Source organism: Mus caroli, chromosome 8, assembly GCF_900094665.2.
Source record: "Mus caroli chromosome 8, CAROLI_EIJ_v1.1, whole genome shotgun sequence".
Classification (NCBI taxonomy): domain Eukaryota; kingdom Metazoa; phylum Chordata; class Mammalia; order Rodentia; family Muridae; genus Mus; species Mus caroli.
Genome location: NC_034577.1, coordinates 57,369,836 through 57,391,089, shown reverse-complemented (window position 1 = coordinate 57,391,089; position 21,254 = coordinate 57,369,836). Strand labels below are relative to the sequence as shown.

Here is a 21,254-nt window from a genome sequence, read left to right as displayed (position 1 = left end):
TGTGCTTACTGTGCAAGAATGAGGACCTGCATTTGGAACCTCAGAACGCACATCAGTAGCCTGGAGCACTAGCATAGGTCTGTCTTCTCAGGGAGACAGGAGGCAGAGACAGGAGCATCCCTAGGGCTTCCGGGCCAACAAGTTTAGCCAGTCACCAAGCTCCATTGAGAGACCCAGTAAGGGAGAGCAACTGAGGAAGAGGCTCAAGACCAGCCTTTGGCCTCCATACATTTGCACATACGCGCACAGGCAGGCACATAGACCAGCACACATGCGTATATACACCAACACGGAGTGAATTAACTTCACAGCTGGGAAATGGATGAACTGTGGATAAAGCAGATTAAGGCTTTTATTCCGAAGAATAAAAGAAAGTAGACAAGGCTGAGAAGCAAGAAGACAGACTTGTGTTTTGGAAATGCCGTTTTCGAGCAGTGTGACACTGCATGATTTAATACCTATACTGGGTAGAGGTCAGAGGCAGGAGGACATCTGAGGTTAAGGTCTACATAGTAAGTACTAGGGCTGCGTAGTGAGTCTGAGTCTCCAAAACAATTCACCTTTAATTCTTACCTTTTGTATAATTCTTTTAAAAATACAAACGGAACTTGAAGAAGCTTTTTTTATTGTACAGCTGAAAGTCACTAATGACTTCCTGTCCTTGCATCAGCTTCCTATTGCCAGAAAAGGGTAGCCCAGGGTGGTTTCCCGACTTCTGGGAAGGGAGCACTTCCCTGTTCTCACGACTGTGCTTGGCATCCATTGGCCTCTAGCCCTGTGGCTCTAAGTCTCAATGTGGCAGTGGTGGGAGGCGGAGTAAGGGGGCCTCACCGCCGTGCACTAGGGATGGCTTTGGTGAATTTTTATTTTGCTGGTGAGAACAAAGTCCCTTTCATGAATCACTTTGTAAGGTATGGTTGCCCACATGTCTCTCCCCAGTTAGAGGTAGGAGGGCAGGAGAGCTGTGAGAGAGGTTTATCTGAAGACGGACCACACATCCCGATGTGGGCAGCACCATCCACGGAAAAAGCCCTCTGAGTGCCAGTATCCCTTCTCTCTGCAGCCTGACCTACCCAGATATGACTAAGCCCTTACCATCATTCTGTTCCACCTCGACGGACCGGACTCTCAAACTGTTACCCAAATAAACCCCTTCTCTCCCGAGTCCCAGGATTCACACACAGCAGTCTTTTCTGGTTTAACTTAGTTGCACAGCTGGGAAAGGACGGACCTAAGATGAGGTAAAGCTCTGTGCTGGCACTGTGTAGATGAGGTGCGAAGTCAGAAGGACAGCATCCTGCTAGGCTAGAAGACTGTATGGGTTTCACTGAGTCTTCTGTGCAGTGTTATTCACTGATGGTTTCTGAGAATCCAAGTAACAGGGTGACATGAGGGATTTGGCAGGCTGGCTCTAGTACAGCACTGACTCTCTGGTAGTTTAACTTCACTTTTCTCAGTGGGAGGGGGGTTAGTTTAAAACGTGAGCGTGTCAGAATCAAACAATGGACCCTTAACTCCCCACTCTGAGAACTGGCTCAGCGTTTTCGCTCAGTATATCTTTTCAAGGCAAAACTTACCTGAACAGTGTGTTTTTAGACTCATGTTTACTATGTGCTACACAGGGATGAGTATAGGAGGGGATGAAGAAGCAGGGAACATCACAGGTACCTTTTTTAAAATTTTGATTCAGGGTCTCACTTCGTATCTATTCTGATCAGGCTGGCCTCTATCTCAGCCAAGCCCCTGCCTCTACCTCCCAAGTTCCCAAGTGCTGGCATTAAGGCCACTGTTACCTGCCCAGCTTTTTTTTTTTTTTTCAGGGTTGAATAGGTCTTAATGTACCCGTGGTCTCCTTGAAACGACGTAGCCAAGGATAATTGTGAACTGTTTAGCCTGCACCTTCCAAGTACTGCCCCAGCATACCCAGCTCTCAGAACTGTTAGTGAGAAACTGAGATGGCCAGCTTTGTGGACATTAAAAAAACGGTAGCAAAAAAAGGGGCAGCCTTTTCTCTTCAGAGAAATTAAAGAAACACTGCTTGTTTCTAGGATATGTGATTCTATCTGAGCTTGTTGCTGCAATTCTTACTGAGGGTGTGGGCGGTGGGCAGTCTCTTAGTTTTATTAGAAGGAATGTAATTTTTGGCCCTTAAATTAAATCTAGGGGCCAAAAACGTTCTGTAAGAATGAACTGTGATTCACCTGTATGTCTTATATAATCCATACATACTCTGTTTTTCACTAGTAGTAGTGGTTTTTACATTGTACAGAAACAAAAAACTGCAATCTTTCCCTTAAAGGAATGAGTGTCACTCCCATCCCCCACTGTACCCAAGGATTGACAGAGGGGGAACCCAGTTTCCTCCTGGGATTCTGTTATCTGTCCTATGTGGCTGTTCATACTTGGCTACTTAGAGGTCAGGGCAAGTGGCTTGAACAGTGAACTCAGGTAAGGCTGCCTTGGTTTTGATCCCTTTGTGTCAGGATTTTTAAAAGAGATTTTAGAAGAATCACATAGGGCGCGACTGTTTCTGTTCCAGTATTTTTGATATGGAAGAATGCTGTCAGGACCTTTTAGTTTTGTGCACTACAGTGGAATACAAGATCTTCCTTGAAGGACAGGAAGCCCTTCAGTTCTTCCAGATGTATTTATGTAAGAAGGATTGAGAGACAGCCTGGAGTATGAGCAGAGTTAACCAGCAGTAGTCTGCAGGGTCTCATAAGCACTGGTGGTTGATTTCTTTTTAATGGTCTTTATTGAGCAGGGAGAGGATCATTAAACTCTTCTAGAATGTGGAGAAGGGACAGTTTAAAATGACTTCACTAAAACAGCCTTCTCTCCTCCTTCTCCCTGAGATGCTGCAACCCCGAGAGGCATGGAGTACCCACTGCCCCACCTCAGTTTGCCCTGGGTAGCCTCAAAACCAGAAGTCAGAGTCTCACCCCACCCAGCCTCTTTCCGTTCAGTCTCAGCTGTTATGCCATCTCTCTGTTACGCCATCTCTCCGACACACAGATTCATTTGTTTGCTTTATTACGGATTTGCATGTGTGCCTGTGTGGATTTATGTGCACTGCATGTGTGGCAGTGCCCGTGGGGGCCAGAAGAGGGCGTTAGATCTTTGGAACTGAAGGTAACAGACAGTTGTGAGTGTTTGATGTGGATATTTGGGATAGAATCTATACCTATTATAGTAGCAGTAAGCCAATAAGTACTCTTAACTGCTGAGCCATCTCTCTAGTACCCCCAACTCCCTATAAAGACAGATTTTGCTGTGCTAGTCTGGAAACTCCTGCCTCAGTTTCCCAAGTGCTAGGATTACAGGGTTGCAGTGCCATCTTGTAGCAAGGTGTCCTGTGTGTGTAGTGCGGGCTCTTCCCTGTAGCTAGTCTCACCCACATAATCCTCCCCCCTACCCACCCAGCGTGACTGTTTCCCCCTCAGAGAGGCAGCATCCCCCACTTCTCTCTACTCTTCACCTTTCCCATACTTTTTTCTTTCCCTCGTATTTCCTTTTACTTTATCCATAAGTAAATTCTCTTCTTTTCAGAGCAATGAAATGTTTTTGCAAGTCCCCAGAGCTGCAGACGTCCCTTCTCTACGGACAGGGAGTGCATACGTTCTCCAGGGACTCCTGGTGGCTCTCTGTTCTGTCCCTTTTCATTCCTGTTCAGCTGTCTGAAGTCTATCTGAAAGGGATGATAGACTCTGCCCTGGGAGCCGTTACTAGTGTAAAGCAGTTACTAAATGGTTGACAGTACCTGGCTTTCCTCTAAGTTCCCTGGTGGACTGACTGTCGCGCTGGCTGTAACTGGTTTTCCTCTGAGTTTATCAGGGGCCTGTCCCTCTTCCTGTGTGTTTGCAAGTCTGAGGCACTGTAAATCTCAGGGGTGGAGCGCCTCCACAGCTCTCCCCACTCAGCTGAGTCTTGTCACGCCCAAGACTTAGGTTTTTCTTATGTTTAGCTGCTACAGGAATTCACAGATGTCACCCACGAGCACGGCTTTGAGAAGAAAAGGGAAGATAACGGTGATGTGTGGTCCAGGCTTCTGTTCTTTGAGATCCTTGGCATTTTACCTAGAATGTATCTGTTTTTTTAATAAAGGACATTGTCAGTCTTCGGTGTGGTTTAATCTGACTCACTGAAATCAGCGAGTGGATGCTCTCTGCCCTGTAAAGCAGCTTTAACTGAGTCTGGAGAAAGAGTTCAGTCAGCCAAGTGCCATCGAGCCCCAGCACCCATACATTTGAAAGGCTGGGCAGTGGTGGCACACACCGTTAATCCCAGCTCCCGACAGACAGCAGCAAGTGGATCTGCGTTCAAGGCCAGCCTGCCTTATAGAGCAAGTTCTAGGATAGCCAGAACTATACAGAGAAACCTTTGTCTTAAAACACCAAAAAACCAAACTAACTCAAAAAGCCAGGTGTGTGCTTGTAATCCCAGACTGGGGAGGCATGGACAAGTGGGTCCTTGAAGCTTGCTGGCTACACACACACACACACACACACACACACACACACACACACACACGCGACAGCCCGTGCAGACATATACAAGCGGCTTACCTACATGCTCCAGCTCCCTAGTGCCTAGGAGCCAACAGTGGGTGACAGGGCCACGTCCTGATAGGAGCCCACCCTGGCTCACCCTCGGCCTTACTTCCTGACAGGTTTTTTTTTTTTAAATCTCCTTGGCTTTCTTTCTTTCACCTGATGCTGCTCTCTGGTCCGAAGCTCTCCAGGCTTTGTCGTGCAGGGATTTTCACTGACAGCTTTGCCCATGAGCCTGGCCCCCGCAGGGCTGGTGCTGCCTTGCGCCTGAGGCAGGAGGTGCTCCAGACCATCTCTGGCACCTTCGGGGAGGGGGCAGACTCTTGTCCTTTTCCTGCTGCCACCACTTCCAGTCACAAGTAAAGCTTTTTTTTTTTTTTTTTTTTCATATGACAACTAATTATCTCTGACATCTCCGAGTTGGATGGCACATTTACTTTAAGAAGACACACTGCATTTTAATAGCAGTGGTAGGTTGTTCTGCTCTTAGGAATTCATTTATTTTATATCACAAAATTAAACATTGCCTTAATATATTCAGGCAGATTTTATCATTTTCAAGGTTTTTTGTCTTTTTTTTTCCCCCCTAAGAAAGACATTTTTATTAAATTGTTTCATCCGGAACAGTGTTTCTCAACCTTCCCCCTTTAAAATTATTTTGTTGCTACTTCATAAGTATAGTTTTGCCACTGTTACGAATTGTAATATAAATATACGATATGCAGGATATCCTGGGGGCGGGGCGGGGGTCAAGGCCCACTGGTTGAAAACCACTGATTTAGAAGATAAATTTTCCCCTCCCCAGTGTTATGTGCGGCTTACATACACTCTGTAATCTCCATATTCTCTTTCTAAGGTTGACTTGTTTTCTGAAGTTTTTTCAGAGTTGGGCTTAGGCCCTTTCTTCCTAGACAACCCAGGCCTTCTGTTAACAGCTCTGGCTCTGTCTCTGTCTCTTGGCGTCTCCTGTGTTTTGTGGCAAGGTCTGGCAGTCCTGTCCTTGCACTGACCTTGCGATCCTCTGCCTCCACCTTCCAGTGCTGGGGTTACAGGCGTGAGTCACCATGTAGGCACTCGTGGGTTCTTTTATTGTGATCCATTTCCTGGGTGCCTCCCCACTCACCTGTAAAAGCCCTTGCTGTCATGACACTGTCTTTCTTGTGGTAAGCTGTCAGCTCATGGCGCCTAGTAGGCACCCTTGGAGTGACTGAAGAAAGAATGGATGTGGTTTATGCTCAATAACAATTTTGTTTTATTATTTTGAAGGCCTTTTCTGTCTGTAGTCTATTTTCTTTTAAGCCCAGAAGTTGACTGTAAAAGACAGGATGTGAGCTACTCACAATGCCTTATTTTTAATCCCTTGATTTTCCCTTCTCGGTTCTGTACGTCCCAGTCATTCAGCTTGTAAGAAAACACCTTTTAAGAGGAGTGTGGGGCTGCAGAGATGGATGCCTCGGTGTTAAGGTGTTCCTGAGTCTTACACAAGAGCCCTTTGGTTCCCAGCACTCACAGAGGCAGTTCACAACTTCTCTAACTCCAGATCTAGGGCATCTGATGCGTTCTTCTGACCTCCACAGGCACCTGAATGTCTGTGACATACAATCACACAGATACATACACACATATATACATATAAATATAGTAGTCATACACTCACAGACATGTATACACACATGTGCACATATAGACAGGCATACATTCACACGGATATATATACACATATGCACATATAAACACAGGAGGCATATACCTGCTCAGATATATACACACATATGCACATGTAGACATAGGAGGCATATACTCACATACACACATGTACGCACACACACAAGGCATACCTTCACACAGTTACGCGGACACAAGGCATATACTTAACATTTATTACACACGCACATACAAATATTAAAAATTGAAAAACAGAGAAAGGGTTGACTAGCTGTGAATGCTGATGTATATTTAGTGCCCACTCAACACAACAGTACAGAGCAAGAGGTTGGCCAGGTCTTTGTTTTAAAATATGCTATTGCTTGACCCAAAAGGATGAGACACAGGTCTAAAAGCAAGCATGTCCATGACTTCTAACAAGGCCCTCGGACTTCCTGCAACCTCACCCAGGGTGTGCCTGTGTAATATTTTGTTAATGTTTTAGCCTTATTAGTTAACTGACATCAACTAATAAGCCAGTGAGGCCAAGCTAATTATGCAGCAACCAGCAGGTGCTGTGCTAGAAGGTTTGGATCAATGAGTAATTATAATTGAAGCGGAGTGTAATTAATTGCATGATTTTTGAGGTATTCAAGTGTAATGCTACTTAAGATCCATCTTTAAATGAGAGTGGTAGGAGGGATTGCTGACACCAGGAAACCATGGCCAAGATGCCCTTGCCTTGGTTTTGCCTGGAGTCCACATTCCCACTCACTATGGGAGAGCCAGCCCTGCTGCTTTAGGAAGAGACACGTCACCTTGCCGACGCCAGCTCACTCATGTTCACCCTCTGCCCAGGGCATACTTACTTTATTATTTTATTTTTTCTGTTTAGGATGGCCTTCCTCCTTCCTGAGGGAGCCAGCTCTTGCTAGTTTATCCGTTGGCAGTCTCACTGTGTTGCTCAAGAGGCTGGCCTGGAGCTTGTCACCCTCCTGCTCTTGAGTCAAGTGTGGGTTACAGATGTGAGCTACCCCATCTCCCATGACATCTCTATGGTGGTGCTTTGCAGTCCGTCTGATAATGCCTGTCCTTTGCTAGTCACCATAAGGGCAGGGATGGCCTAGGAGTGCTTTTCTGAATGAGTGTGCAAACTTTATTTGATTTTTTTTTTTTGGTCAATATTTTGTAGAGATAGTTCAGTTGAGCCTTTGATCAGTTCTATGTAACACTTAATAATTTCATCACTGGGGTGTAGTGGTGTGCATCTATAACCCCAGGACTTGGGAAGCCAAAGCACGGTCATTACAAATTCAAGGCCAGATGGGGCTATGTAGTGATTTTGGTTCCAGCCTGGGCTATGTAAGAGTTCAAAACCAGTTTGTTTGGTATGAACTTTAAGAAACTTTGTCATTACCCTGCTTAGGTGTTTGTGTAATGGGGTTTGAATATTGCTGTCATTACTGGGGGGGATGAGTGGTATGGGCAGGTTAGCCCTATGTGTGTGGGGTTGAGGATGGACCCCTAGATCTCATACATACTAGGTAGTCTTTCATTACTGAGCTACACCCGAAGCCCGGGCTGTTCACTTTTAACCTTGGTTTCTCCAAATGTACATTTCAGGGGAACTAAACAATATGTACCTTGCTGACTGAAGTGTGCCATGCGGGAGAAGGTCTTCCTCAGTTCTCCACCCTTGTCATGCTGGCTAATGTGTGAGCCCTGCCATTCGTGGAGTGCAGAGTGTTTTCATCCCCTGTGCTGATGGTAGACTTTGTCACTGTGCACCCGATCTGGAGGAATTCAAATGAGTGTCTCCTTTAATGACTCTAACATGGGACCTTCCTGGTGCCTCACTCTGTATCATGAGCCCTTAAGTCAGCGCCACCCACAAGCACGCCTCAGTGGAAATGGCACAGCAGGCCGGCCTATCGGGAATTAGGTCATGGAACACTGTCATATCTGGAGTTGGGCTTCTCGTTTTGCTCATAGTTTTGCCTCAGCTAAGGAGAGAAGTAGACTTCCCAGGAAGCTTTGATGTGAGCCCCCAGGAACTAGTTCATAAACAAGTGGAACACTGCAGGGGCCTGGCTACGTTCCCAATGCATGTGAGCTGCCGGCAGGCTCTCCTTGAAGGAGAGAGGCAGGGGACTGAGAGCGAAGTGTGTACCCTATACACACAGGAGCTCGGGACTCACATATTTATTGATAGGAGGCGTGCCTGTACACTGTGTGTCTCTGTCTTTCACAAGATGACTGCCTGCAAACATTTGGGCTTTGAAGCCTTCTGGCTAGTTCCAGAATATCTGCCAAGAACTTATTAATTACCCAAAGGATGTAGTATCATGTAAGCACCTAAATAGTGCTCACCACACATGCTAAAGGGAACTAAAGTGGGTGTTTTAGAATTATAAGGATAATTGTAGCTGGAAGAACATTTGCTGTAAGGTTACAAGTTGTTTTTAAGTTTTGTTACTGGTAGTTCGGCCTCAAGGAATAATACATTTTATGTTGGTAAAGTGCTCTAGGTTATGGTTTTCAAGACCAAATGTTTTATAAGCAGCTCGTGCTATTGAATATAATGTTATCTTTGTGTTGGGTCCCAGGGACATTTTGAATATCTTTTCTAATTTGGCAGGAGGGTTAATTTTGGCTCAGTTTGCCTGTCTGCATCATCACTTCGTACTACTGTGTGCGTTTCTGCTGGCGCTGGACTTCCTGAGCTGTCTCCTTTTGGGAGTCATTGCTAGTCTGCCTCCCTGACTACCTGTAGGGCAAGAGGCCAGTGATCAAGTGTGGCTAGATTTCTGTGACAAGGCCAGGTCTTTATTTAGCTTATAGTTTTATGTGTCCTTATGTTTAGGCATCACGTTAGAAGGGAAGGGATTTCCTTAAAGAAGACAAGACTTCCAAAACAAACCAACAAACAAAAAAAAATTGGGTTTTTACTGCAACAGTTTTGCATAGACCATTGAGTACGGTTATTATTGGAGGCATTTACATTTTCCTTTTCTCCCTGGGAACAGTCAAAATCTGCTGTGTGACGTCACGATTGTGGCAGAAGACATGGAGATCCCCGCTCATCGCGTGGTGCTGGCGGCCTGCAGTCCATACTTCCACGCCATGTTTACAGGTAGGAGAGATCTCCGCTTCGAAGGTTTATTCAGACCTGAGACCCTTCCGTGGTAACCTTTGTTGTCAGCGTTTTGGTTTTATGAAGTGAAGAACTATAAAGGGAGAGCCTCAAGAGTTGGTCCCCTATCCCCCTGCATTTTCCCCAGAGTCTCTACTTTAGGCCTGCCTATCCTAGACCTTGCCATGTGAACCAGGCCAGAGTCTGTCAACTGTTCCCCAGCATCCGCACACCTATACCTTGCTTGGTTGTCCTCCATAAACGTGTTGCACACTGTGACCTTGGTGTCAGCTCAGCCTTGCTACTGCGGGGCACATTCCCATATGTCCCCTCAGTTTGCAGCATTTTGGGCTCTTAAATTAGTATTGGTTTGTTTTTGTGTATGCAGAAGGAAAGGCATCTTTTGCTGTTTTATATTTTTCTCCAAGTGGGTTTTCCCATTTGCCCTTTCCAGTGTTTATAGTAAACTAACGCATTGTCTTAGATGATTTATTTTGGAAATCTGAGAAGAAGGCTGATGTAGCCATCCATAAGCTTAGGTTTTACTTTGGAATGCATGAACGTGTGTGGCGTGCTCTTAGCACTTTTGGAAAAAGAACTAACATATGTCAATGATGCCTGAAGTCTCAAAAAAAAAAATACAAAAAACAACTTGGGGGGGGCAGTGGTGCAGTGCATATCTAGTGTGCTCAGGCCCTGGGTTCAGTCCTCAGCATGGCCAGAAGGATAAAGAGAAGAGAGGAAAGGAGAAGAGAGAAGGGTAGGGTAAGGTAGGGGACGGAAGGGGAAGACACAAATAGTCCTCTTACAATGACACCCAAAATTGTGGATAGGTCCAAACCCTATCTATATAAACTGAATATTTTTATATACACATATGTCCCTATACAGTTTAACTTATAAATTAGGCTAAGAGGAGCAGCCTTGTCTAAGAGTAAATTGGGATCATAAAAAATATGCTATGGTAAAATAGCCAGTGTCATTAGTTTTGTGGTTAGGAGGAGGTATTATTCAATAAAATAAGGATCACATGGGCATACCCTTGGCAATACCGCGACTGTCGGTTGATACTCCAGCTAGCTACTAGTGACTGACGGGTAGCATGTACCTACCGTGTAGCTAAGCTGAGCAGAGAGATGCTTCGTGCCCCAGGTGTGGCAAAAGCAGGATGTCTCTGAGAGCAGGGTCCAGTTTAACACTTAGGAGCGTTATTTCTAGAACTTGCCATTTAACATGCTGGGACTGTGGTTGACTTTGAGTCACGGAAGCTGCCACAAGTACAACTGAGAAGGGACCACTAGCTGCACTGTTGCACAAGGAAATGGTTCATCATGTGATCAGTGAGTTTAGTCTTCATCTCTTGCTGCAGCAAATACAAAGTATGTGGTAGGCATGCCAGAAGATAAACAGAGACAGTTGTAGCTAGGCATGGTGGCATGTGCCTTTAATCCCAGCAAGCAGAGGCAGGGGGTTATTTCTGTGAGTTGGAGGCTAGCCTGGTTGACATGGTAAATTCTAGGATAGTCAGGGCTAATGTAGAGTCTGGGGGAAAAAATGCTGGTGACAGTTGGCAGACTCTTCCTGTGCCTAACATATTACCAGTCCGTGAAGGAAGATACGAAAGGTATAAGTCCACTTCCTGCTTCAGTGGTTCATTGTGTGGCTGAGGAGATGAGAGGCATCTAATTTTAAATGAGGGTGTAGAAACCTGGGACCACACAGTGAGCCAGTTGGCAGGGCTTCATTGAAAGGAGGGGGTCCAACCTTTCCTATGAATGCAGAGGGTCTAGCCCGGTGGACCTGGGTCATGTAAGGGGAGTGGGGCCAGGGAAAACATCCCTGCAAGAGGAAGAGACTGGAGTTTGTTGCTTTGCTCGTTCTGTGCAGTGTTTAGTCATCAGGAATGGAGGGAGGTCAGCAAAGGGGTTGAGCCAGGTCAGGGAAGCTAGGGGAGATGTGTCAGTCACGGACAGCAAGTGAGGGTGGCCACATTTCCGTGAGCTATCATACTTCTTATCTTGGATGCTTTTCTGGAGACCGCCTTGGCTTATGAGAGTTCTCCTCTGGACTGTTGGTCTGGAGATGCTCTAGGAAAGAGCACAACCTCAAGGGAACTACTGGGTCTTTGGACGCTGACTGTAATAATCTGGGCTTCACTTCCACCATATGGAAAGCAGGTAACATAAAATGACACTATTGCTCACATTCTGGATTTTTGTAAAGATTGGATAACGTCATGTATGTGAATTTCTTAGCACTCCTCTTGGCCATTCGAAGAAAATGCTCAGTCTAGTTGGGTGTGGTGATGCACACCTGTAATCCCAGCAACTGGAAGGTAGAGGTACTTAGTGAATTTCAGGCCAGCCTGGGATACAGGGCATCTTGTTTTTAAAGAACAAAAGTTTCGAGTGAGCATGAGTGCCTCTGTGCCTGTGTGTGTGTGTGTGTGTGTGTGTGTGTGTGTGTGTGTGAGTTTGTTTGCAGTAATTGAAGAAGTGGTCTGAATTTGCGAAGGAATGGAGGGACAGGAGAATGGAGAGTTTGGAGTAGGAGGGGAAATGATGCAAATACAGTACTTGTGTATGAAATTCTCAAAGATAATTTTTGAAAAGTTAAAGATAAACTAAAAACCAAGAGAAACTGCTCAGTTAGTGCTGGCAGCAAGTATCATGGCCATCTCAACCCAAATTTTGTTTATATTGTATAAGAATAGGACATTGAGCAAATCTTAGGCTAGACAGCTACAGTTTTCTTTTTCCTTAAAAGCCTCTTAGTATGTATTAATTTTATAAAATAACTTGTCTCATTGAGACATTTCACATATACAGGTGACATACATGACCATATGCACTCTTTGATGCATATCTTATCTCCCCTCCTCCTGACTCCACATGCCTTCTGTACTAACTCCCTTTCTACTTCCATAGCCCGGTTCCTCTCTCCTCCCCTTCCTCCTCCTTTCTCTTCCCTGTCCCCCTCCCCCACTCCCCTTTTCTCTCCTCTCTCATCCTTGCCTTTCTTTGGAGACTTTGTCTCATATAGCACAATCTGGCTTTGAACACATCCTGTAGCCCAGGATTCATAGATATTTTCTTTGCAACATTTTTTATTTTCCACAGAGTAACAAAAATGTAGTTGTTACAACTTAGCTTTACCAGCTGTGCACAGTGGAATGGTCCATTAGTCCCAGCTACATGAAGCCTGTGCCTAGGAGTTTGAGATAGCACTGCCACCATAGTAAGGTTCTGCTTGAGGGGATAAAGTTATATATATTTAGTTTTGATTTTATTTATGTGTGTGAGCCTGTGTGAGTTTCTGTACATGGTATGTGTATAGGAACTGGCAGAGCCCAAAGAGCAGGTTCCATCTCCTGGAGTTACAGATGGATGTGAACCACCTGACACGGGTCCTAGAACCTGCATTTGGTCCTGTGCAGGAGCAGTGAGCACTTTTAACCACCCAGCCCATTCTCCAGCCCAGCCCCTTATTTTAATATCCCATAAACTGTAGGTGAAAAATCCATTCAAATTTTATGATGTAAAAAAGAATTCTGTTACTCCATGTAGTTTCAAGTATTGAATAGAGAAAGAGGTGATAAATAATTCCATGTTGTAGTTGCAGGTTTCCATCTTGTGAAATCTGGGACTATTTAGAGCCAGGGCAGGTGGTTAACTATGACTTGAGAAAGAACATAGCAAATTGGGTTCCTGTGATTTTAGACTGTTTGCTAAGAACGTAATCTTTAAAACACTTTTACTTAAAAAACTCATTTAGTTTTATTTGGTGGTATCGGTTAAAATTCTTTTTAAGTTTTATTTTTGTTTTTTAATTATGTGTGTGTGTGTGTATTTGCACATGAGTGATGCTACCCATGGAGGTCAGAGGTGAGAGCTGTTAGACACAGGCAATTATAAGCCGGGTTCTAAGACTTGCACTCAAGCCCTCTGGAAAACAGCAAGTGTACCTATCCAGTGAGCCATCCCTCCAGCCCCACAGGTTAAATTCTTAAACACTAGCCAGAAGTACTGAGTACTATGTACTTTTTGGGAGTAAATACTTTTTGATAACTTTCTATGCCATAGCAAATATAAAGTAGCACTGGGTGTGGTGGCACACGCCTTTAATCCTAGCACTGGGGAGGCAGAGGCAGGCGGATTTCTGAGTTCGAGGCCAGCCTGGTCTACAGAGTGAGTTCCAGGACAGCCAGGGCTATACAGAGAAACCCTGTCTCGAAAAACCAAAAAAAAAAAAAAAAAAAAGTAGCAAAAATAAAAAATCCAACAGATTATTAGTTGATGGATTAAAGAATGTAAATGTTGGAAATTATATTCACAGCTCTATTTGTCTAGAGTTCCTGCTTTCTTGCATCAAGAAACTGAGCATCTTCCGTTTGTTGGACGTGATAGGCTTTGAGGATCAAGGCAGTGACAAGGCTGACGAGCGAGCTCTTGTTCTTCCGATGGGGAAAGGAGGCTAGGTTCGGAAGGGGCTAGAGAGGAGCACTAGCCATTCACGGTTGCTGTGAAGAAAGTGAAATGGGATGCTGCAGGCAGTAGGCCTGAGTTAGGAGGCCCCAGGCTTCCAGTAATAGAAAATGAGCTGGGCCAAGTAGTAAGAAGGAGGTACCAGGCACAGCTGAGCTGCCCCTGGAGAGCTGCGTTAGGAACCTGCTTCCTCTCACTCTTTGCCTCACACCATCAACAAATAGCCCAAACTAACGAGCAACAGTCGTCCATGATGAGTATTGTCAGTGACAAGTACAACTTGAAAAGCCACGGGACAAAATTAATTAAATATGATTTTTCAGCCTGTAAGTAATTTGTTTTCTGTCTTTGATTTCTTAGGTTCTCTGTGTAATCAAGGGTTTGGTGTTAAGTTTTTTTTTTTTTTTTAAGTATCCCTCGATTATAAGTAAAACAGAACTTAGGATAATGGGCTTTTTAAATGGACTAGGTTATATAGAGTTTAAACTTGTTCACCTTTTTCTTTTTAGGTTTTTCTTTTGCTTATTTCTTAAAATATGTTTTTATTGAAATAGAGTTACATCACACTTTCTCCCCTCCTTTTCCTCCTCCCACCCCCTCCCAGGTATCAGGGTTGGCCACTGCATTGGATGACAGAAAAGGGGGCTCATTCCTGGGAGAGGCTAACTCTCCTTCTCTCAGTAGTCACTGGTTGCCTTTAGTTCTTTGTCTAGGGATGGGACCCTACAGAAATTTCCCTTCCATACTAACGTGTTCATTGATATTTACACTGTTCTGGCATTATTTGTGCAGCCATTTCTAAGAGAGACTTTTTCACATCTCTTGGTATTCTAGCTCTCCTGTGGTGTTCTCTGAGCCATAGATGCAGGAGCTGTGATGTGCATGGATCTGCGGGGCCTGGACCCCTCATGATTCATTGAGCTCTGCATTGTGCCCTGTTGTGGTTTTCTGGGATGGTCTCCATTTGTTATAATGAGAGGTTTTGATGAAGGGAGGTAGCTAACACATCCAGGAAAGTTAGTTTCCCACATGTAGGTTTATTTTCATTTTAGTTTTGTGTACATATGTATCTATGTGTGGGTTTTCGGGGCATTCAGTCCCCCAAAACTGAGTTATGGACAGTTGTAAGCTGCCAGTGTGGGTGCTGGGAACTGAATCCTAAGTCATTTTGTAAAACTAGTTAGGTGCTCTTAACTTCTGAGCCCCCATTTACTTTTAACTTATCTCATTCAGAATGGATAAATGAAGTTGCCAGTTGGTGCAGGGCCTCAGGAGTCCTGGTTGAAAGATCTCGATGGGGACGTTTTTAGCCATAGGTACATCTTTGATCTTTTAAGACTTGGATGACTTAATTTATTTATTTATTTATTTTAAAGTAGATGATGTGCTATTTGCTGTGAATTTACGTAGCTCAGCTTGCAGTGTGGAGTGTATGCTCACTAAGTGTCGGTTGACTGAAATCCTTAATAGCATCCATGATCTAGATAAATATAACGCTATTATGCTAAGTAAAAAAGATGATTCCTTTTAAGCCGTCATGATTTTTATTTTTCATTTAGTTATTAATTCATGCAACCAGTGTTGGGTTTCTATCAGGAATTGTGGGGTGTAGGATTAAGAAAGCTGTCACCTGTGCCATTAGGAACCCCAGAAGAAGTAGGGAGAGAGTTGATTATGACAGAGTGAACATACATGAGGGTGAGAGCCCTGTCCAGCTCCTGTCCACCAGCAGATAATGCATCCTGGAGCGGTTCTAGAAGAATCCTGAAGAGTGTGTGGAGATTGGCCTGGGGAGTAGAGATAAGGTGTCTAGTATAGGACAAAGTTCAGCTCAGGTAGCAAGGTAAGAGATAGTTCAGTCTGTGTGGAAAACTACAAAGTGTTTCCTACTGGTGTATTTTATATCTGGGAGTGAGAGGGAGCATATATGAGATTAGGCAGTGAATTAGAGGCAGGCTATGGAAAAGTTTGTATACTTGGTCAAGGAGCAGCGGACCAATTTAGACCATAGTCATCCAGTGTGTCAAGTTAGCACCTGAGAAAGAATAGGCATTGAAGGATTGTTGAGTTTGATTCTCAGTGTCTAGGTTTGGTGACACTCAACTACCCATAACTCCAGCTCTAGGGAATCCAAAATCCTCTATGTGTGCACATACCAATAACAGACACATGCATATTCAATTGGGAAAAAACACGGTGGGATTGCTCCATAGGTCTCCCAAAGATAGTCAGACAGTGATGAGAGTGGGAGGTTGAATTGTAATCAGGCCTTAGTTCATTCTGCAGGCTTTTGTGAATGATGGATTGGTGGACAAGGAAGAGAACAGTACAAGGTGACCACTCCTCAGGGCGTTAGCATGGCATCTGTGTGGAGATTTTAATCCAGTTAATCTTATGTAACTTGGTTCATTGAGAGTGTGGAAAGTTCTAGGTGCTATAGGAAGAGGCACAGGATCATTAGATAGCGCTCCTGCCCGTGAAGATCTATTTGTTTTCTGAGTGAGTACTTGCCCACACATCTGTATATATATCACGTGCATGCCTGGTGCTGGAGGAGACCAAAAGGGGATGCTGGATTCTTCGGAGCCAGAGTTACAGATGGTTGTGAGCTACCATGTAAGAGCTAGGAACTGAAGGCAGGTCTCTGTAAGAGCAATAAATGTATTTGGCCTGAGAGTACATTAGTATAGACACAAGTGTGTCAAGCTGTGTGTGTGAGGTCAGGAACCATGTAGTTCCTGGGTATGCACCTCAGATCATTGCAAGCAGTTTCACCAATGAGCCATCTTGGCTGCATGTGATAGCTTTTAAAAATCCATTGTCAAATACAAATCTCAGAAAGCCATACTGTTTAACCATATGCTCTATAAATATAGCAAAGGGCAGTAACTAAGATACCGTGGAACACCTAGGATTGGCTATAAATAGCTCTTGCTTCTCCTTCCCTGTGCTTTGATGGTTGGAATTCTTAATCTGTTAATGCATTTGGTAGCAAGCTTTTGGTTTTGCTACTTTTTTTGTAAGTTAAGATGAAGAAATAAAGATCAAGTCATTTTAAGAGGAGTATATAATTGAGGTTGACTTTGTTGGAAGTAGATGAATTTTCTGGAGAGATAATCTTTTAAAAATGACATATAAGGAAAAGATATGATTTAGCAGAGTGCCTCTTTATAAAACTGCCTGACGCAGGACTATTTTTTTCCCTAGTCATATACATAAATTAAGAGACTTGGTTTTACCTAAGGCTTTGTCTACACCAACTCATGTTGAAATCTGGGAACTAGGTATACTATATTGCCCCAAGCTCTGAAGGACTTTGCAAATTCTAGGGGCACTGTGGATGAAGCAAGGTAAGGTGTTTATTTAAAATCTAATTTGGAGGGGCAATGGGAAGATTTCTTAGTTGGTAAAGTGCTTGCCCCATTACCCAGGTCAAAAAGCAAAGGGTAGGCTGTCAGAGTAAGAGGTTGGGAGGGTCAGAGCAAAACTGAGCTGATGCACTCAAGAACACCTGCAGTTCTCATTGTTTATATCTATTCTGTAGTCACTTGTATCAGCGTCCTATCATGAAATGGGAAGGGCTTCATGAACCCTCACCCCTAACTGAGAAGCCGTGGACAGTCAATGGATTCTGAGGGAGAGACAGTCAGTTTTCTTATGGACATGGCTCCTGATAGGTCCATCATGCCCCAGTGTGTGTTTATGGATAGTACAAATTGGAATTCATGAGTTATTAAATTTAAGAAAAAAAGAAAAAGAAAAAAAAAAGACAGTTGGGAGTAGTCAGGGTAGATCTGGGAATAGTTAGAGGGAAGAGGGGCCTGAAGATAATCCAGTGGGTTGGAGAGACAGTTCAGTGGTTAGCTGGCTGTATTGGAGGACCTTGGTTCAATTCTCAGCACCCACATGGTAGCTCACACTCAACTGCCTGGCTGGCCTCCAGTATTATCAGGCATGCACTGGGTGCAAAGGCTTGCGTACAGGCAAAACATCAATACTCAGAAAATAAATAAATTAATAAAAAATAAAATACAATGTATGAAATTCTCCAAGAATTAATAAGAATAAAAAAATCACCTCACTTGGTGACACATGCTTACAGTCTCGATACTGGAAAGACATAGGCAGGTGGATTCCTGGTGCATACTGGCCACCCAGCAGAGTCTAATGGGTGAGCTGCAGGCCAACAACATGCTTTGTTTAAAAGATGATGACATTCATAAGATGCCTAGGGATGATGCTGGAGGTTGCTCCCACCCCCACCCCCACTCCCACCCCACACGTGCGTGTGCGCGCGCGCACACACGTACACACACACGCACACGCATACACACACACACACACACACACATACAAGCTATAGGAATGAGTGCCTTAACTTTGGCAATTTAAAGGCCTTCAGATTGTATCAACCCCAGAGATGCATGAGGCAGGGAGAGGAGGGGTGCAAAGGGGAAGGTACTGTATATGCAGGTGACTTGATTTTCCCTATTCATCCATCCTTTTTAAAGGTGGCAGCACAGAAACAATGGGATTCCCTTCCTTCCTTCTTGAAAACTGTCCTCTTTTGTACTGCAGATGGATGTTTTCTCCTTGGGCAATGACAGGGCACAGTTTGACATAGTTCAGCCCTGAGGAGAACAGCTTCTTTGTGAGTTCTTGTCAGGCCCCCTCCAGGGGAGCACACAGTGATGTGTCCATTGCTGTGATTAGCACCGGCTCGCCACCCCCACTCAGGGCTTCTCTTTGCAAAGGGATCTTGTGAAATTGTGGATTCCTGTAGGCCTTCTGATAGTTTATGGTACAGACACCATATCGGACAACCATACTATGTCGGAGACAGAAATCTGGGCTCCATTGTTACTTTGGTGAGATGCAGGATTCGGGTAAAGGGGAGAGAGTATGGCACAACTTGCCAAGCTTTCCAGAGTTTATCCCTAAACCCTAGTGAATTCTAGAACGAAACCTTTCTGCTTAGGGTTGGTCCTTCTGGGCGTAGCCTTTTAGTTTATAACTGAAGGTGTGTGTGTGTGTGTGTGTCTGTGTGTAAGTCCAGTCTCTCTCTTTCAATACTGGAAGCTGAGGCTGGAGTCGGACACTTGCCAGAGAAGCACTCTACAACCGATCTATTCCTCTAGCCCCCTCTTACTATCTGAAATGTTGAAATGACTTGAGAATTAGGAGACTGCAGATGGTAAGTAAGAGCTGAGCTTACAGAGATGATCTCTGTAATCACCCTCTGCCATTGATTAACCTCAGCAGTTTGTGCACTTAGCTTTTTACTGTGTTTCTCCGTGAGAATTGTGACTTCTCACTAAGAGCCAGAGCGCTCGAGTCTGGCCAGGCCCTGTGCAGGTGACTGTTTGCTCTTTGCAGGAATGATGCTAAGTATATAAGTCCTTTCAACACGTGGTCCTTGCCATCAGCTAATGGTGATGGCATTGTTACTCTTACAGATATGATTAAATCTACGAAGGGGGGCTGGAGAGATGGCAGAGCAGTAAGCGTTGCATGCGATTCTTCTAAAGGACCTGTGTTCTGGACACACACACACACACACACACACACACACACACACGCGCGCGCACACACACAAAGTCATTGAAAAAAAGTTAAAAATCAAACCATAGCCAGATACACCTTTAATCCCAGCACAGAGGCAGAGACAGCAGCCTCCTGTTGTGACTTCACCTTACTCTTCGGTGTTTCAGGTGAGATGAGCGAGAGCAGAGCAAAGAGAGTTCGAATAAAGGAGGTGGACGGCTGGACCCTGAGGATGCTGGTCGATTATGTTTACACGGCAGAGATTCAGGTCACAGAGGAGAACGTGCAGGTAAGGGCCCACACTTGAGGCCACTCGGACTTGATGTAGCATCTTATTTTCTGTAGAGAACAAATGTTTTATAGACCCTTGTTAAATAAACGTTTAAATGTGTTAGGTGGCATAGAAGGATGTTGCAGGCAAACAAAAAAAAAAGGAAAGTCTCTTCCTAAACCAGCCTCTGCTTGGCTGAGTGAGAATGGTCCCTCCCCATAGGCTCATGTAGATGAATGCTTGGTCTCAGGTGGGTGGAACTGTTTGAAAAGATTAGAAGGGTTAGGAGGTGTGGCCTTGTTGGAGGAAGTGTATCCTTGGCATTCTCTCAGCCTGAGGATCAGGATGTAGGTCTCAGCTACGTCTCCAGCACTGTGTCTGCCTTCACATCATCCCCATCATGATGATAGATAATGGGCTAAACTGCTGAACCTGTGCGCAAGCCCCAGTTAAATGATCTCTTCTATAACAGTTGGCATGCTCATGCTGTCTCCTCCCAGCAACAGAAAAGAGACTAGTGCAGACCCTTCTCTGTGATTCCCCTCCCCCATCCATCTTCTCTTTCCTGAGAAGGATAGCTGCTGTTGTTTGAGACAGGTCCTTTTAGTCCATCACCCATTCATTGATTCAAGTAAATGAGCTCGCACAGAATTGAAATTTTGAGTATTTTTTTTCTATATTTGTTCGGAAACTTTGCTTTTTTTTTTTTTTCCTCACTGAACAGAATGGCTTGTTCTTTTGTGTGGTGTCTCATATGGTACTGGGCATGCATAATGCTCCATTTTCTGGATTGCTGCAGTGAATGGGCATCTTAATCTTTGTGTGCAAGAGTTGTACAGGCTGGACTCCTGAAAGTGGAATTGGTTGAACAAAGAATATATGCATCTTTTAATTCTGGGTGGTGATGTCCTGTCAACATTTAAATGATGGTATTTATTTATAGTCCTTTCAGAAGGGTTACTGTGTTTTAAGGGAAACAAAGAGAACTTAAAGCCTTTTCATAAAACATTTAATTTATCATCATTGTTAGTGTGAGTCTGTGCCACGAGTTTATGTTCCAGTGCTTGTGGTCCCTGGAGCTGGACTTCCAGGTGCTCGTGAGGTACTCAGCACGGGTGTCAAGAACCAAGCTTTGCTTCTGTGAGGCAAAAGACTATCAATAAGACGAAAAGGCCACCAACAGATTGGGAAAGGATCTTTACCAATCCTAAATCAGATAGGGAACTAATATCCAATATATACAAAGAACTCAAGAAGCTGGACTCCAGAAAATCAAATAACCCCCTTAAAAAATAGGGTACAGAGCTAAATAAAGAATTCCCAACTGAGGAATACTGAATGGTTGAGAAGCACCTGAAAAAATGTTCAACATCCTTAATCATCAGGGAAATGCAAATCAAAACAACCTTGAAATTCCACCTCACTCTAGTCAGAATGGCTAAGATCAAAAATTCAGGTGATAGCAGATGCTGGCAAGGACGTGGAGAAAGAGGAACACTCCTCCATTGCTAGTGGGATTGCAAGCTTGTACAACCACTCTGGAAGTCAGTCTGAAGGTTCCTCAGAAAATACTACATAATACTACCAGAAGATCCAGCAATTCCTCTCCTGGGCATATACCCAGAAGA

The 21,254-nt window shown here is 44.3% G+C and overlaps 1 protein-coding gene across 2 annotated transcripts in view; it reads left to right on the top strand.

Moving 5' to 3' along the window:
- The window catches only part of Klhl2 (kelch like family member 2), a 106,378-nt gene that overhangs the window by 17,551 nt on the left and 67,573 nt on the right, over positions 1 to 21,254 (top strand). For both annotated transcript variants that reach the window (XM_021169355.2, XM_021169354.2), the window contains exons 3-4: positions 9,221 to 9,327; positions 19,523 to 19,644. In XM_021169355.2, coding sequence (XP_021025014.1) covers positions 9,221 to 9,327; positions 19,523 to 19,644 — 229 coding nt within the window. The remainder of the gene's footprint in view (positions 1 to 9,220; positions 9,328 to 19,522; positions 19,645 to 21,254) is intronic.